The sequence below is a fragment of the Mytilus galloprovincialis genome, chromosome 2 (genome assembly GCF_965363235.1).
Source record: "Mytilus galloprovincialis chromosome 2, xbMytGall1.hap1.1, whole genome shotgun sequence".
Classification (NCBI taxonomy): domain Eukaryota; kingdom Metazoa; phylum Mollusca; class Bivalvia; order Mytilida; family Mytilidae; genus Mytilus; species Mytilus galloprovincialis.
In genome coordinates, this window is record NC_134839.1 from 112,847,675 (window position 1) to 112,865,612 (window position 17,938).

At 31.2% G+C, this 17,938-nt stretch overlaps 2 protein-coding genes across 2 annotated transcripts; one reads left to right on the forward strand and one right to left on the reverse strand.

Annotated features, from left to right (window-relative positions):
- Positions 1–789: 789 nt before the first annotated feature.
- Positions 790–3,924, reverse strand: LOC143065425 (uncharacterized). Its single transcript, XM_076238982.1, has 4 exons — positions 3,448–3,924; positions 2,110–2,283; positions 1,646–1,780; positions 790–1,257 (listed from the first exon to the last, which is right to left on the reverse strand). Exons 1-4 carry the CDS (start codon positions 3,521–3,523, stop codon positions 1,094–1,096), a joined length of 549 nt encoding a protein of 182 aa, XP_076095097.1. The 5' UTR covers positions 3,524–3,924; the 3' UTR covers positions 790–1,093.
- A 2,261-nt stretch (positions 3,925–6,185) lies between these two features.
- LOC143065426 (wolframin-like) lies at positions 6,186–17,654 on the forward strand. The gene is made up of 5 exons (XM_076238984.1): positions 6,186–6,264; positions 8,486–8,689; positions 11,162–11,365; positions 11,961–12,100; positions 13,575–17,654. Exons 1-5 carry the CDS (start codon positions 6,231–6,233, stop codon positions 15,381–15,383), a joined length of 2,391 nt encoding a protein of 796 aa, XP_076095099.1. The 5' UTR covers positions 6,186–6,230; the 3' UTR covers positions 15,384–17,654.
- The last annotated feature ends 284 nt before the right edge of the window (positions 17,655–17,938 follow it).

The window sequence follows — 17,938 nt, forward strand, 5'->3', positions numbered from 1 at the left end:
AAAAGCTGGGATAAAAGTAACTGACAATTACGACGAGTACTCGTATAGCAGATAGGCCGGGATGGACTTATCATACAATTACGTTGAGTACATAAAATTCGTCAGTCATACAGACCGTTATGAACGTATCTCAAAATTACGGTGAGTACATTCATGTCTGGGGAAATAGACTGGATTAAGCGTATCTCACAATTACGGTGAGTACTTTTCTAGCAGATAAGAATGGTTGCAGATACCAAACAATTACATCGAGGAATAAAAGCATCATGGCGAATACTTAAAATCGTCTGACCCGAATAAGCGTATCTTACAAGTACGATGAGAACACAAATAGGCTGAGATGAACTTTTGGACAGCGGTTTAATACTGTTGCTTTTATCTATCCCACAAATACTGAGTTCCAAAAAAATCGCCTTGTAAATAGACGACTATATACCCACTCGTATCTAGTCATATAGTCTGACTTTCTTTATTATTACCTAAACGGCTTTAATTCCCATCATGTCTCCTATAGTCTGCCTTTCTGTAATATCACTGCAATTAGTGTGCATGTGTATATGACAAATTTATCAATAAAATGTGTTTTCACTGACTGGAATGAAACGCTAACTCAACCTGTAACTCCATACTCATGTATAATATATTGTTCTGTACTAAAAATCGTCAAGCAGAGAAAATTATCCACACATTTGTTCGATATCGTATAGAAGAACGGGAGGTTGGACTTAAGATCACATTTTATCCAAGCAACTTCACGATGGGGGATTCAATTAAAAGAAAATACAAAAATAATAACTAGCATTTTTATAAATATTATTACATATATGAATGGGTTCTTGAATAAAAAAAATTATACAATGCATCATTATGCCAATGAAAATAGGTTCATTATCTTAGGAACATTCTAGTAGCGATTAATGTGTTCTCATACCAAAACAATATGCACTAGATGGTATATGTTCCTTATAAAATGAAATTTCAGGTATAACATTAAAGATTCGCCTTTAAAAGGTCATGGTTTATATTACCACTCCATTGTACTGGAAATATAGTAAACTTTATTATAGCATGACTTCATTGATCACCACAAACACTATCCCCGAGCACTCTCCATGTGATGTCTGAATCTAAGTATATTGTCTAATGCTTTGTGGATACCAGCTCCTGTTATTGCACTCGTTCCCTGTATAGTACATAAACGTCCAGAGATGTGTTTCAGCTCTAAAAGTTCAACAATGTCTTTTTCCTTCATTGCACCTAAAATAGATATATATAAATATAAGTTAGTGAAGTTATCATTGCATTTAGAAAATACCAAACCATCTACTTTTATAAATCTCTACTTCATTTGTTACCCTACTTTCGTGTGAGTGTTAAGATAATGAAGGTCTTTCTTTCTTCTTCAAATGAAACACATCTGTCAAGGTTTTTTTCTCAAAGTTAATCAACAACGGAAGTGCAACGCATGTCAATCTTTATGGAATCAGCAAAAAAAAAATATCTTTAAAAAATCACTGTTAGACTGTAGTGCTACCTTAAATGGTAACACAAGAGCTTTATATGTAGGTAAAATTATGTTAAAATGCTTAATCTGCAGTATCGAACACCCTTTAAAAACAAGTGTTTAGTGTATTCTATTGTATACCATCTAAGTCTTGTTTGTTAGCCACAACGACAATTGGTGTCCCTAAAAGTTCATTATGCTGCAGAAGTTCATCCAGTAATTCCTGTGCCTCATCTATCCTGTCCTTGTCGGCACTGTCAATTACAAATAGGATACCTGTAAAATAAAAGGCCACCTTCATAAACGAACGTTTTATAATTGTTTTTCTTCATTTAGTTATGAAATTAGTTATCAAACTCAGTTAAAACATTTGAGTGTGTTATTACAATATTCAATCGATGGAATTTCATTTTTATTTAGAAAGGAATTCTGACTTAAATCATCCCTTAAAATAAATAACGAGATTTCACTTTTTTTTAAATTATAATTTATTCTGTTCCGAGGAAACAATATTGCTCTACAATGTCGTAAAAGTAAGTGTTATATCTCTATATTTCTAAATGTATCTACAGATAAAGGAGAATTAATGTGTGTGTATGTCCTACCCCTAATTCTTAGAAAATAATGCCTCCACAATCTCCTGATGTTCTCCTGACCTCCCATATCCCAAATGGTGAATTCATTATCTTTGTAAGTTATTGTCTCTACATTAAATCCTAACGTAGGTGTTGCCTCTGTGACCTCTCCTGTAACTAGTCTGTACATTAACGTGGTTTTACCTGCAATGTCAAGTTAGAAATAAGATATTTAAGATATTTTATTTTATTGGTTTAAAATCCAAAATTACAGGATTGATATCAAGACAATAAACATTGGTTATACACAAACATACATATATATTTGATCACATTTATAAACATTGTATATATAATCTCTGAGAGGAGGTGGTACCACAAAGTTATTTAGTTAGATTGATATTCAATTTAATTACGATCAATGACTGTTCAAAGGGAGACAACCAAAGTATTTTATCAAAACTTTTGGTGTTCAATATAAGATACGCATATATTGTTGTTTATTAATTGGCGTACCCGTGCCTTAAATTGGTTGTATTGTATCTTATAGTATAGTATTGCATAGTATTATATTATATACGATACCGCCATTCACAAAACAAGGTATTTTTACCTACACCGTCAAGTTATCACAGACACTGTGTGGTACATAACGGTCCTGTTACATAGTAAAAGTCAAAGTAAAGTCAAATTAAGCTATATTTGTCTACAAATATTTTTTTTTAAAACCAGTCTCTTGTCATAAGGGTACAATACGATGTGTTTTACCTACACTATTAGGTAAGATATATATAGAAAATATCGCGTGGTACATGTTCTCGCTCTCTTGGTGTAGAAGATTATTATTGCACATATGTAAATCTTTTTTCTCTTTCAGTTAAAGGATTTTTTTTTAAACTCGGGACAATTTTAGAGAAAGATTTCCATAATTAAAGACATCCATCTATCATTGAAGAATTGAATGTTGACCTTTACATGTCATTTGATTATTTCAGTCGTTTGGTTTCGTATCATTGACATATATAAGTATCTCCTTTTATTCATATCGAATAATAATGATTTATTTTATGTGCCTATAGATAGAGTGGGAATCATTTCAATCCATTTAAGGCATCGAGTATTCATCGTGTGTGGATGTGTGTTTATGGAGGAGATGAAACCATTTTTGTTTAAATATATCTTGAGAAAACAAAGTGGTTTCAGAAGAGAACTTCAAGTGTAAAAACTTAATTTCTATTTCAAATTGATAAAATATTAAAATCAACATTTAAAAAACTTGATCGTGTATGCTAATGAAGAACTTGGTTTTTTTTGTATCAAAGTTCAAAACTGCATGCCTCCCACCCAAATATTTAAATTGTGACTTACCACTGCCATCTAGGCCCACCATGACGATCCTCAGGGAGTTTCCGCCACGGTAAGTCTTACTAGCGGAGCACCCCATGATAACGTCATAAGGGAATTCAGGTCTGCACACCCAGTCAAAGTCCTTGTAGTTCGCACGAGTATGTTCTTCAAATGAATCTGAGAATCCAACTATGACATAAACACCACAGCGAATTTAACTACCTTTTAATTCCTGGTACCATAAATTATTATATAACGTGACAATGACATTGCCGTGTCTGATTTCAGAACTGTTTCTATTTACTGGATCGAGTGACGAATTTGTAAATATTTATGTCCAACATGTACACAGATTATCCTTTTCTTTCTTTTTTTTTTACATTTTATTTGAAAATTTAAATTAGACACTATATAATCCTAACTAATTCACTATATTATTTATCCCCAATACAATCACAAATTAAATCAAATTTTACCTATTTACTATAGGTAAATAACGCCTCTGTGTACAATATAATGTTTTGATTTACAAACAAATAGTTCATAACTTTGACATTCAATACCTAACACTTTGTTTGGTTCAATAGCAGATTTAAAATGTACAATTTGAAGACGAGATTAACTTTCTTTAAACTTCTTTAATTAGCCTGACTATGTAAAAGGCTTACGTATGCTATTTTGTAAACCATGTTAGTACGATTACATGCCCCAGTGCCTAAAACACGATTTGACTTTGACATAGGCGTTCTTTTGACCGTACTATGATATGGTGTGCATGTGTTGCATGTTTAGTTTTTAGACGTAATACGCTGTGATTAAAAAGCCCAATGTTGCATGTGTATTTTACACAAATAAGACAAACAGTTATTATAAAAACACACTTATTTCCTTCATTTCGATGACATAAATTGTGCTTTAGGTAAACATTGAACATAAATTGTGCTTTGGGTAAACATTAAATGTCTTGTTAAACGCTTTCTATTTTTTTTTTTTTTTTTTTACATTATATTTGATTAATTTCATATTTATTTGACAGTTTACTAAAATTTTAGTAAACTGTCTACGTCGGGTGTAAATCCAGTTAACAAAAAGCACTTAATATAGATGCGTTTTAAACTACTATGAATAAAGTTAACCGAAATTATATTTTCCATAAACTATACATGAGCACCCAAATGATAACAGTCCAGAACAAGGATTTGTATAGTGAGATATGCAAGTCCTTGACCAAAAACAGTATAATATGATAATTAGTACCTTTATCAATAAGTTATATAAGCCAAACTGGCAAATTCGTAAAGTAGTTGGTGTCACCAATGCAAGGAGGTTATAGTTTCATATGATGATATTTGATGTTACTGATAATGTTGCTACTGTATTATAACATCTAGATCTCGTCTCTTTATTTGTATTGATTGTATACATCAATGAAAAACAATGCACATTTCCCAAATTATAATTTAGATAAACACGATAAATAAGGTGAAATATCTACAAAGAGGATAACCAAATGAAATGATGAATGTCTAACGATGAACTATAGGCCAAACTACCTTCACCGATGAAACTTTTTAGGTCATAACAGAGACATATAATACGTCTCTGATCATATTTAATTCTCTAAATTATTGATGATTAAGGCAATAACGTATATGTAGTAAAATATTTATATAATTCATAACTTATAAACTCCTCCACTTTCTATCTGACTGTTTATTGACATTTCTGGCCAGAGAGCTACAGTGCCTCGACACGCAGGCAGTTGTCTCTGATTTGCCAGACTCAATTTTCTCTAAATATGAAAAAAGGCAGTGGTTATAATTTGCTATTTTGCCGGCTCTTGATTAAAATATTTTAATTCAAGCCGGCAAAATAGCTAATTTTTATAGAAATGGCTATTTTGCCAATACCAGCATTTGTAAAGAGTGAAATTTGATATATTTACTTTTGATTACGAGAAATTTCACTGTCATCATAAAATAATAATATAATTACTGATTTACCAGGAAAACAACTAACAATATTTGAGACACATATGATCGTTTTAAAACATTTATTCAGAGTCAAAGTGTAAATAACTAATAAGTCTGAATTTATTACATGAAATAACCAAAATAAAAATATTGAGCATCCATTTGCTGCAATGAAATAATATCTATAAACATGCATATATATATGAAGCTGAAATTATTTCTAAAATCTGTCAGTCTAAGGCTACATGTATGGATAAGAATAAAAATCGCAGATTTTTTACTGAATACAAAAATTAAAGTTTAAAAACTCCTTGCATAATGAATTTGATAAAACATTACACAATATAACAAAGTTAATAAAGTTTCAATTTCAATAATAAAGATTAAATTAAACTTGATTTTGAAATATAAACTATATTGCTGGTGCCGGCAAAATAGCCATTTCTATAGAGCAAGGATTTGTATAGTAAATCCTTGTATAGAGGTAGGGTATTTTGCCGACTTGAATTCAGATATTTTATTTATATTTTATCAGAGCCGGCAAAATAGCCACTGCAAAAAAAAAACAAAAAAAAAAAACAAAAATGTAATCTAAAATGTTTAAATATAATGCTGGAGATTTGTAATTGTAATAAAATGTTTAAATATAATGCTGTAGGATTCTATGCTAAAAAATGATAACTTTTCCGATCAAACAGGAATATGACACATTGGAAGTTATATGTCTTGACCGAACTGCCATGCAAAATAAAGCAGCATCACGTTGGTTGCAATCACGTGATAAAAACATTCAGCGTTTCGGTCATGTGACTTATAGTTTAATTGTTCAAAATGGCAGAAGTCGACAAAGGTGTCGATCAAAAAGGTACACAGCTTTTAGGTTTATTAAGCATCTGTTTATTAACCAAACTGTATGAATACAGGCTTATGTTTTCCATAATATTTAAAGTATGCATATTCGTAAAATGATAGACAAACCTTTTTAATTTCGTGAAGAATTTTTACACCCACATTATTGTACCTGTCAGCATTTCCCATGTGCAGTCATGTATAACGACCTGGTCATCGTTAATTTGATTAAAACGAACATGATACGCATGTTAAACTGAATGATAGATTGTTTTTCAATACCAGAGTTAACAAGAATTACCCAACAGAAAAATAGACGTGGGGAGATAATAAACTGATATGTTTTATATTGTAAACCTTTTACAATACGCCTACATCATAAAAGAAACAAAAGAAAGGAATAATTATGTATGTCAAAAAATTATATATCATAATTTGATGACAAAAAAATTCCAACCTAATTTTTATACTAATTGTCATGCCAGATAAATACCTCATTGATAGTGTTCCTTGCATGTGAAACGTAAAGCAAGAAAAGATTTTTTTTATATGACCACAATTTTTTTTGGTATTGGTATCACATCTTCATCGTCAGCATCTTCCAAAGACATTTGGTTTCCTGACAATAACTTTTGTATAAGTAAATAGAAATCTATGAAATTTAAACTCAAGGTTATTAACCTCAAAAGGAAGGTTGGGCTGGAAATTTCGGGGTTACGGTTGCAACCGTTTAGGAATTAGGAGTCAAAAAGGGTTCCAAATAAGCATTTCACTAGTTTCCAGACAATAACTTGTAGAACCTGTATGGATCTCTTTGAAATTATACCACAAGTTTCCACCCATCAAAGGGATGGTAAGAATTGGCTTTGGGGAGGTTATGGCTTAAACAGTTTAGGAATTAAGGGCAAAAAAGGGGGAAAAACAAGGGTGTCCTGGTTAATCGACAATTGTGGTGGGACAATTTATTCTCCTCAAGATCTCAGAAATTAAAAAAGGAAATTTCTTCAAATATTTTTTTCTCCAAAAAACAGGAGGGGGGGGGGGGGGGGGGGTTGTGTGTGTTCCAATTTGAAAAAAAAATCATGTGGGGGAGGGGTCAATTCGAAACAGCATGGTGTATTTTACTAAAGCAAAAAAATGAAAATAAATTCAAATCATATACTCAATTATAAGTTCTTTTACTATAGTTATTCTGTGGCAGAAACCTTTTATTTGTCAAATATTTAATTACAATCCAAATTCAGACCTATATCAAGCGTGAATATTGTGTTAATTTTGACCCAACTGTTCATGGTTTGACCTCTGCTGTCGTATCCAGCTGCTCTCAGGAAGGCAAATTATTATCTTTGAGACCATATCCAATACAGGTCAGACCGCTTTCTGCTCCAAATTAACATTTTACGACTTTTTCACTTATGTCCCTGCAGTAGGCAACAGGGTCATGAACTGTGACACTTTGACCTCCTTCTATCCATCTGTCTGTCCCTACGTAATGCTTTTGATTTTAATGAAAATTAATAGTGATTTGGAATCTAAAACAGGAATTGATTAGTTCTCTTTAACTATTTCGAACATTGGACAAGAGATATTAAGAATTTTTATAAAGATAGTTGTTGTGGCTTGATTCCCAATGAGACACTTATTCACTAGATTGCAAAAGAAGTTACTGTAAGCAATAATAGGCCTTCAGTATTCAGTCTTCAACAATGAGGGAAAAAAATGGTTTAGTCAGACATACATGTCTTATGCCCTGACATGAAAAATGAGAAACAATTCTAACAGCCTAATCTACATTGTATAACAAAAATCAAATAAGACAGACATGAACCAACAACTTCCACTAAACTACTGAACAAAAGGCACCTAACTTGTTAGAACAGCAATTTACGAGAAAAAAATTGTACATGCCAATAATGTAGGAAAAATGTTTTACAAAAAACATTGCCACAAAACATATAGTTTAATTTTATGAAGATTCAATAGTGTTTAAAAAAAACTTTAGGTTAACTGATATGATTTTAAATGCAATGCTCTTTTTTATGCAACTGCTGCATAGGCCTCAGTAAATACATCACTGTTAAGGGATATTCACAGAGAATTAAGCTGCATTAATCTCATACCTTGGTTGAAACATTAATATCTGATCTTGTATTATGCAACAAAATATGAGTGGATATATGTTACAAAATTTTCATTCTTAAACTTTTAATCTATTTTGATCTTATTTTTTCTGACAGAGATAGCCAAACTTGAGAAGGAAGCTGTGAATGGTGATGATGAATCTCAAATCAAATTAGGCAAACATTTTTTAACCTTGGCAGACTCTGAAATTAAACGTGAGATAAATGGTGAACAAGCAGTGAAATGGTTTATACAGGCATCTAGACAGGGAAATGATGAAGCTACACAACTATTACAGAAATGTCAAAAAACGAAAACAGGTTAACAGAGATTTTACAATTATTTTAGTAAACTGTAATTATACGACCGCAAAAATAAAAAAAATTTTGGTCGTATATTGGTATCACGTTGGCGTCGTCGTCTGCGTCGTCGTCGTCATCCGGCGGCTTCGTCGTCGTCCGGCGTCCTCGTCGTCCGAATACTTTTAGTTTTCGCACTCAAACTTTAGTCAAAGTAAATAGAAATCTATGAAATTTTAACACAAGGTTTATGACCACAAAAGGAAGGTTGGGATTGATTTTGGGAGTTTTGGTCCCAACATTTTAGGAATAAGCATTTTCTTGGTTTTCGCACTATAACTTTAGTTTAAGTGAATAGAAATCTATGAAATTTAGACACAAGGTTTATGACCACAAAAGGAAGGTTGGGATTGATTTTGGGAGTTTTCGTTCCAACAGTTTAGGAATTAGGGGCCAAAAAGGGGCCCAAATAAGCATTATTCTTGGTTTTCGCACCATAACTTTAGTATAAGTAAATAGAAATCTATGAAATTTAAACACAATGTTTATGACCATAAAAGGAAGGTTGAGATTGATTTTGGGAGTTGAGGTCCCAACAGTTTAGGAATTAGGGGCCAAAAAGGGGCCCAAATAAGCATTATTCTTGGTTTTCGCACCATAACTTTAGTATAAGTAAATAGAAATCTATGAAATTTAAACACAATGTTTATGACCATAAAAGGAAGGTTGGGATTGATTTTGGGAGTTTTGGTCCCAACATTTTAGGAATAAGGGGCCCAAAAGGGCCCAAATAAGCATTTTCTTGGTTTTCGCACTATAACTTTAGTTTAAGTGAATAGAAATCTATGAAATTTAGACACAAGGTTTATGACCACATAAGAAAGGTTGGGATTGATTTTGGGAGTTTTGGTTCCAACAGTTTAGGAATTAGGGGCCAAAAAAGCGCCCAAATAAGCATTATTCTTGGTTTTTGCACAATAACTTTAGTATGAGTAAATAGAAATCAATGAAATTTAAACACAAGGTTTATGACCACAAAAGGAAGGTTGGGATTGATTTTCGGAGTTGAGGTCCCAACAGTTTAGGAATTAATGGCCAAAAAGGGGCCCAAATAAGCATTATTCTTGGTTTTAGCACCATAACTTTAGTATAAGTAAATAGAAATCAATGAAATTTAAACACAATGTTTATGACCATAAAAGGAAGGTTGGGATTGATTTTGGGAGTTTTGGTCCCAACATTTTAGGAATAAGGGGCCCAAAGGGTCCAAAATTGAACTTTGTTTAATTTCATTAAAAATTGAATAATTGGGGTTCTTTGATATGCCGAATCTAACTGTGTATGTAGATTCTTAATTTTTGGTCCCATTTTCAAATTGGTCTACATTAAGGTCCAAAGGGTCCAAAATTAAACTTAGTTTGATTTAACAAAAATTGAATCCTTGGGGTTCTTTGATATGTTGAATCTAAAAATGTACTTAGATTTTTTATTATTGGCCCAGTTTTCAAGTTGGTCCAAATCAGGATCCAAAATTATTATATTAAGTATTGTGCAATAGCAAGAAATTTTCAATTGCACAGTATTGTGCAATAGCAAATATTTTCAATTGCACAGTATTTTCAATTGGAGTTATCTTTCTTTGTCCAGAATAGTAGTTGAATCAACTTAAATCATTGTTTTATACAATATACAATGTATATTCACTTTTACTACCAACTGATAAATTAAAACAATCTTTACCATTCAGTGATAACAAGCACTTTATTTTACATTTTAATATTTTATGATGTATTTAATTTCGTAGTTATTGTTGCAAACTCCATTAGAAATTTGAATTGAGATCAGTTTTAGAAAAAGGGAAAGGGGGATGTGAAAAAAATGGGGGGGGGGGGGGGGGGGGGGGTTAAATTTTTCTCATTTCAGATTTCATAAATAAAAAGAAAATTTCTTCAAACATTTTTTTGAGAGGATTAATATTCAACAGCATAGTGAATTGCTCAAAGGCAAACAAAATATTAAAGTTCATAAGACCACATTCATTCTGTGTCAGAAACCTATGCTGTGTCAACTATTTAATCACAATCCAAATTTAGAGCTGAATCCAGCTTGAATGTTGTGTTCATACTTGCCCCAACCGTTCAGGGTTCAACCTCTGCGGTCATATAAAGCTGTGCCGTGCAGAGCATCTGGTTTTGATTTGAAATTGTATTTTTTTTATAAGATATGAGAGTATTTCTTAAATACTCTTTAATTGTTTTATGGTGACTATAAAAAAGATTACTAAAAGGTTCTGAGTCTTCTGACATCATTTTTGAAATTTGTCAATTTAAGTGTAATGGTAGTATAAAAACATCTGTGCTAAAATATACATAAAAGATCATATAAGTCAAAAATGCCATATGAATTTCCAGAAAATGAATTAGTATTTTAATATTTGATAAAAGTTTTAATGTAAAGACACATTCAGAATATCCTACATTGCTTTGTCTACAGGGATAACAGAGTTTAACAAGGAAGATGTGGAATGGTGTGTTAATACAAGTAACCTGGAGAAGAAAGTTAGACAAGCTGCTAGAAAACTCTACACAAAGATGAATGACACTCATAAAGAAGTTTTGTCTAAAGAGGACTACATCACAGCTGTAAAGAGGGTTACAGGAGGAGATGTACTGGAACAGAAATTACTCCTTGCAGCAGGTACCAGTCTTTTAAATCTTTTGTCAATTCTTTGGTTGCTGCAAATACCTTTTTAATCAGTTCTAGTTTTGGAACTCTTTGCTGCAGGTACAAAATTTACAGATTATTTCATTTGTACAATCAATGGCCATTTAAATCTTAAAAAACAAGAACCTGTGAATTATAGAAGAACGTTTTGAAAGTCTAGGAAAAAAACATTTAAAAGAAATCTGCACTGTTCTGCTGTTATGGATATTGCATAAGATAAGTTGATAACATCAATTTCTGAATGATTTCTTATACAATTTGTAGGCAAGCAAATTTATCAGGCTTGTGTAACTTTTTTGTTGATGTCACAAGAGGGAATTTAGAGAAAGTACAAACATTTGATTTTACAAAAGAATTTTGCATACAAAGACCTGAAAACGAGCAAACCACATAATTATGAGAAACGACCATTTTTTTTTGCAGAATATATTTATTTGTAACTTGTTATATTATGATGTTGTTGATTATATATTCCCTATTAATCCTCATTGTGCTATGAATATTTACAACCTTAAGGAGAAAAAAGCTTCATGATATAAAGAAATTTGATTTGTTTATATTTATTTAGGAAAGAAGATAGGTGATTCTATAAATGAGACAGAGTTTGTCAAAATCTTGTCCAAGAAAATTCAAGGAAACCTTACATTAACTTCAGAAGAAACAGAGGAACATTCATCTGAATATAAAAGTGCTGGCATTGTAACAAAAGTAAGTTATCGGAATATTTTGGAAAAAATACATATAAATTTTAAAGAGAAAAAGAGAACAGAGGCAAAGCAAATAATTGTGGAAATATGCATAAAATATCTAGATATTGAATATTTAGTAAATAAACAATAAAAATACATAAAAGGTATCTTTCAAGAATATCCAAAAACAAATTGAAACTACACTAATTGAAAATTTCTTTATACATGTTTTATTTGTATTCAGTTCAAATTAATACAGAAGATGACAAATGATAAACTGTTCATCAATGAGAAAATATGTTGAACAAAATTATTTTAATCAAGTGGTTTTAGCCATTTTTGGATTCTTAGAAATTCTACAGAAATTCTGGACAATTTTAAATCTCAGTCTATTTCTGAAATTAATTCTAACATACTTTTGATTTTTTAACCCTGTATGCCAACATTCCCCATGTTAAAGTATAAAGTTGTTTTGTGTGAACATTGAACGACAAAATTTTCTTCCTATGTGACGTATAAATTTTTTGACGTCAGACAAGCGAAGCAATGAATGTGTTTTTAATTTGATAGATGCTTGTGTGCTTTTTTTGTAAAATTGTTTGTTTTAAGATAATAATACAGTGATGACTGCTGTACTTAAATTTTTACTATTTTATTTATTATGTCTGTTTTGTTCACGCATCGTTGTAAATATAACGGAATTTGATGAGACTGTTGTAAAAGTAAGAGGTTTAGCGCTATAAAACCAGGTTCAATCCACCATTTTCTACATTTGAAAATGCCTGTACCAAGTCGGGAATATTACAGTTGTTGTCCAATCGTTTGATTTGTTTTGTCATTTGATTTTGCAATGTGATTAGAGACTTTCCGATTGAATTTTCCTCAGAGTTCAGTATTTTTATGATTTTACTTTTTATAGAAGATCAAATGCAAATAAGACAATATTAAGAGATGTTAGATAGTTTTTTTTTTAATTCTTTATTATATTTCAATTGACCCAATACTATTATCATTGAAAGTATTCACTTTTGAAGGGCATTTTCCTTACTCTTATATCTTTATTCTCACAAAGTAAATGCACTAATCAGTACAGCGATAACAACAACAATAACTATTTAAAGGAGATGTGGTATGAATTCCAATGAGACAACTATCCACAAAGTTATAATTAAGTGGATTAAAGCAACTATAGGCAACCATACAGCTTTCAACCATGAGTATAACCCATCCAGTATAGTCAGCTATTAAAGACCCTGATACGAATAGCAATATAAAAATGATGTGATGATTTTACAAGAATTACAGGTTTGTTCTTGTCATTGAAAAATGTAAAGCAATTTAAATGTAACATAACTCACATCTATGACTTTATATTAGATATTTTAACTCTAGAAATTAAATAAATGTGCCTTTTCTTAAAAGTAATATGGTAAAACAATTTTGATGTAAAATAGAGAAACACTAGTCATTAATAAGATTTGTTTTCATTACAGGTTTACAGATACCCTAAAGAAACTTTCCAGGCTATATTTGAACAAGGATTTGAAACAGTGTCCAAAGAAGGAATGAATTGGGTGACATCTTTGATTCCAACAAATCAGATACAACTCTTAATACTATTCTATTTGTATAATTTTATATCAACTCCAATGATCCTTTTGATTGTACCTTTATTAGTTTTCTATTTAAGTGCTTTGGTGATGATTGTTGCTACGGTACAGATGTTTTACAAGAAGAAGAAGATGAAGGATGCTGCAGCTCTGGCTAATGTACTCAAAACTTACGATGTTGGAGTAGATGTCAATGAAACTCGTTCTCAGTACTCGTGGAATTCTTTAACACCATATTTGGTATTCTTTGGAGCATTACCATTGACTGTTATTAGTTTTTCTTTAGCTAATAAGATGTATATTCCTTGCTCAGAGTTCTGTATTCTGTCAGGTGCCTTTGCAGGACTTTGTTTTACAGCACTTAGTGACAGCCATGATATGCTGATGATTCTAGCAGTGGTATTCAACTTAATTGCATCTTTACCAACATTTGTAAATAGTCTACCGCAGATTCCATTCATTACAGCGGCTATTAAATTAGTACTGGGAGCAGGGTTCTCCGTTGAAATAGGAGCAGGATTTCAGATTAATTTGGGACTACCAACAGTCAGTTACCTGGTGGTTCCAGTCATGTTTATATTGATGGCAGCACGTGGATCATGGAAAGGCACCTATCAAGTTCTGGTTCCCCACCTGGTATGTTACTTTTGGTGGCAGCTCATGGTAGCAGTCTTCCCTTTTACTACTTGGAAAGGACTGATACGTTCTGCTGTTGGTTATTTCTTCTTACCTATGCTTATCCCTTTGTCAGTTCTCTTGATAATTGTTGGCTTCTTTTATGTTGTCTACAAACTCTTGATGACGGCTGTGTTTGGAAAGTTAGTTGTAACTTTACTGTTGGGAGGATTAGCATTCCTTTTGTCTCAGACTAAAACCTTATTTGGAAAGAAAACTGATAAAAAGTTAGGAACTACAAAGAAAATAGTAATGGGAATATTTGCAGTGTTGGCTTTGCTACCGATGATCTTCGTACAGCTACCAACATCTAAAAAACCATCAAAGCAAGTCATCGCATGGGCAGAATACAGGGACATTTGTGCTCTGAATGATGCTAATTCTGTTCCAGAACAATTAGCCTGCAGTTCTTTCATTGGATCCAGTATCACATGGACTGGTATCTTCAAGGAAGCTAGAATAAGTAAAATAGAAAATAGTGTGGAACCTCTTTTGAAAGGAATGCCAGGATTTATAGCTAATTACCTCCGATGTTCATATGGAGGAGAATATGGTGACTGTAATGACGAGACAAAATCTGATAAAGAAAAACAAATATGCTCCCTAATGACCTCCCTTGGACATGAATGCCATCTTAATAGACACAACAGCTATTCATTTTCACTCCAAATTAAAATGGAGCAGTTTGAGAATGGAACTTTGGTCTTAAATGCAGGTAACAATTTTAAAGAGACACTGAGTGCATTAAAAGTGGGAGACAGAGTAGAATTTTCAGCAACTTTGGTTGATGGAGCAGGATCTCTTGCACCACAGTTTAAATTGAAGAACATTAAATGTCTTGATAGAGAGTTGGATGTAATGGCAGTAATGGTGGAAAATGATGAAGATTTAATATTACAATCAGCCAATGAAGCTATAGCAGTTGGTTTCAATTTTTTCTGGTACCCATTAGCAGAGTATATACCCGACAAAGGCTTTCTGGCAGAGAAAGAGGAGGAGGCAGCAACTGTAGAGTGATGATTATTGTGGTAGTAAACTTACCATATGATAGATGTATGTCTTCAATTAAAATGCTCAGCGAGTCTTGTCTTTAGATTTAAGTCTAAGTAGGTTTATTGTGTAAGTGAATGCTTCAAATTCACTAAAGCACAAAACATATCATAATATTAAGTTTTTTTTTACAAATTTTTCACTAATGATTATTTATTTAGCTTGAACAAAAACACAACAACATAAGACTTACTGTTTATATTATAGTTACAAATAATTTGCTTGAAACAAAAATAGATTGATTTTGCACGTCTATTTATATATATATGCATAATAGTTTTACTTAAGACATTGACTCTAAAACAATTTTTTTTAATTGACAATGGCAAGCTATGAAAAATCTATTGACATTTGTTGAATTAACTGAATAATTTTGAATTTAGATTTAGTAAAGGAAATTGTCTCTTTTTACCTCTTATTGTCTCCCCTTCTATTTGCCAATGGCATTGTTATAAATGATAAGTAAAATCTTTACAATCTTGAATTTAGATATAAAATCTCCGAGAATATTTACATATCTAAAATGCCTTAAAATCCTTTTATGGAAAACAACATATTTTTTAAACACATTTAAATGAGAATTGCTGACAAGAGGAAAATATATATTCTTATAAACTTATATCCTGCTAAATTATTTTCCAAATATTGTGATCTATTAATTTGGAAGTTGAAAAGTTGACACATATGAAAACTGAAATCATTGAATTGAAGTTATTTAAAAAAGGAATATAATATATATATCATTAGACAAAATAAAATGTTATGATATAGAAATTTCTGATTGATTTATTGTATGTCGAGATATCATTTTTGTACTTCAATTTTGAAATTTTATTCAGCACTTCTTAAAGTAGTTGTATTTATTGTTGTACATAAGTCTTCTAATACGTAACATGCTTTTGTATTTCTTGTTATATATATATTGTTATTATGAGAAGTGGTATTTCCTTTATAGTTTAATAGATGCTTTATTTATATCTGTCTGGTTATTGGATTGTTTGAAAAAGATATATAATCAAATAATATATATATAGTTACTGTTTTGTTTATAGTAAAATTTATTGTATATACCAGCCAAGTCTTTCTACTTAAATCGATTTTTTTATAATATTTTTCAATTGACGATGAGGATTAGTTTCTAATATACAGGTATTGAAAATTTAACTTCCATTTCAGTTTGCAAATTGTAATAATTTTTTTATATTTTTATTTAAATCTTACTTTACATTATATCATTGACACTTGTTGAATTTATATAATGTTTTTTTTTTCAAAATGAGTTTTAAGAAAAGTGTTTGAATGATTTTTGTTGATATGACATTCTTCAAGTTCTTCCCATGTTGTTTAACATGATAGTGCTTTATGTTCTGATAGACATATGTTTAAAATCTGTGAGTTAAGAGTTCTGAATAGATACAATTTCAATAAGTACTAATCAGTACAGTCAAGTACGAATACTGCCCATTTCATACTATAATTGGTTTGTAGTTATAAATAAAAGCTTAACAGTTATACCTACCATGCTAACTCTTTATTGAGTTCATGCAGTTCGCCCAGATTTATTTTTTACCTTCATTTGTATCTCCCTAATGGATTTATGAGACTTTTACATTGGTTTACATTATTACCTCTAGTTTAGCTAATTTTTCGTTAATACTCATGTCATTGTCTAGGTTATGGTTAGCATCTTTGACAAAACATGTATTTCTTCTTTTCATATATGTAGTAGATTGCCTTGAACGTCTTCATTCAGGACATATCTCTTATTGTACATTTATGCCATTAGGTGAACGTCTTTTAATTTGTCAATGTTTTTGGAAATTTTACTATTGATACAAGCAAGTCCTTATACGCATCCTGATGACAAGAACTGGTTACTGATAATTTCACAACCATAAGGACTGTATGTAAATTAATCCTATTTCAAATGTTTAAAGACAATTAAGTGCTTCAAAAATGGACTAAAATGATCTAGTAAATTAACTTTGAAGAAATAGTGCCATAAGAGTATTGGAATGCAAATGACAATACTAGTGACTGAGAGAAGTCAAATTAACAACAGATATTGCATACATGTAGATTAAAGCTATATATGCAATGGTATTTTTTACGTTTTTACGTTTTATATATTTCTAAGGATTGAAAATTATTTGTTGCAAGCTTTTTCTACATACTATGCAATTATATTTATGTATTTCAATATTTATTAACACTTGGTAATAAACACCTGTTTTTTTTTCTAGTTATGTGATTACTTATTGTTTTGAGATTCCTGTAAACATACTGTATAAAAGGAAAATGTGGATTAATTGCCAATGAGACAACTCTCCACCAGAAACCAAATAACATAGAAGTTAACAATGAGAGAAACTAACACCGCATATATAAAAAAAGATGTTGTATGATTGCCAATGAGACAAGTGTCCACAAAAGACCAAAATGAAACAGACATTAACAACTATAGGTCACCGTACGGCCTTAGTCTGCTATAAAGGCCCCGAATGACAAATGTAAAACAATTC

What these genes read in the sequence shown, in the direction of transcription:
- LOC143065425 (XM_076238982.1), bottom strand. Translation starts at nt 3,523, where the DNA reads ATGGGGTGCTCCGCTAGTAAGACTTACCGTGGCGGAAACTCCCTGAGG. An exon ending in GGTGGGCCTAGATGGCAGTG is followed by an intron (nt 2,284 to 3,447) that starts GTAAGTCACAAT and finishes TTGACATTGCAG; the next exon opens with GTAAAACCACGTTAATGTAC. An exon ending in TAACAAACAAGACTTAGATG is followed by an intron (nt 1,258 to 1,645) that starts GTATACAATAGA and finishes TATCTATTTTAG; the next exon opens with GTGCAATGAAGGAAAAAGAC.
- LOC143065426 (XM_076238984.1), top strand. Translation starts at nt 6,231, where the DNA reads ATGGCAGAAGTCGACAAAGGTGTCGATCAAAAAG. An exon ending in CAAAGGTGTCGATCAAAAAG is followed by an intron (nt 6,265 to 8,485) that starts GTACACAGCTTT and finishes TTTTTCTGACAG; the next exon opens with AGATAGCCAAACTTGAGAAG. An exon ending in GAAATTACTCCTTGCAGCAG is followed by an intron (nt 11,366 to 11,960) that starts GTACCAGTCTTT and finishes ATATTTATTTAG; the next exon opens with GAAAGAAGATAGGTGATTCT.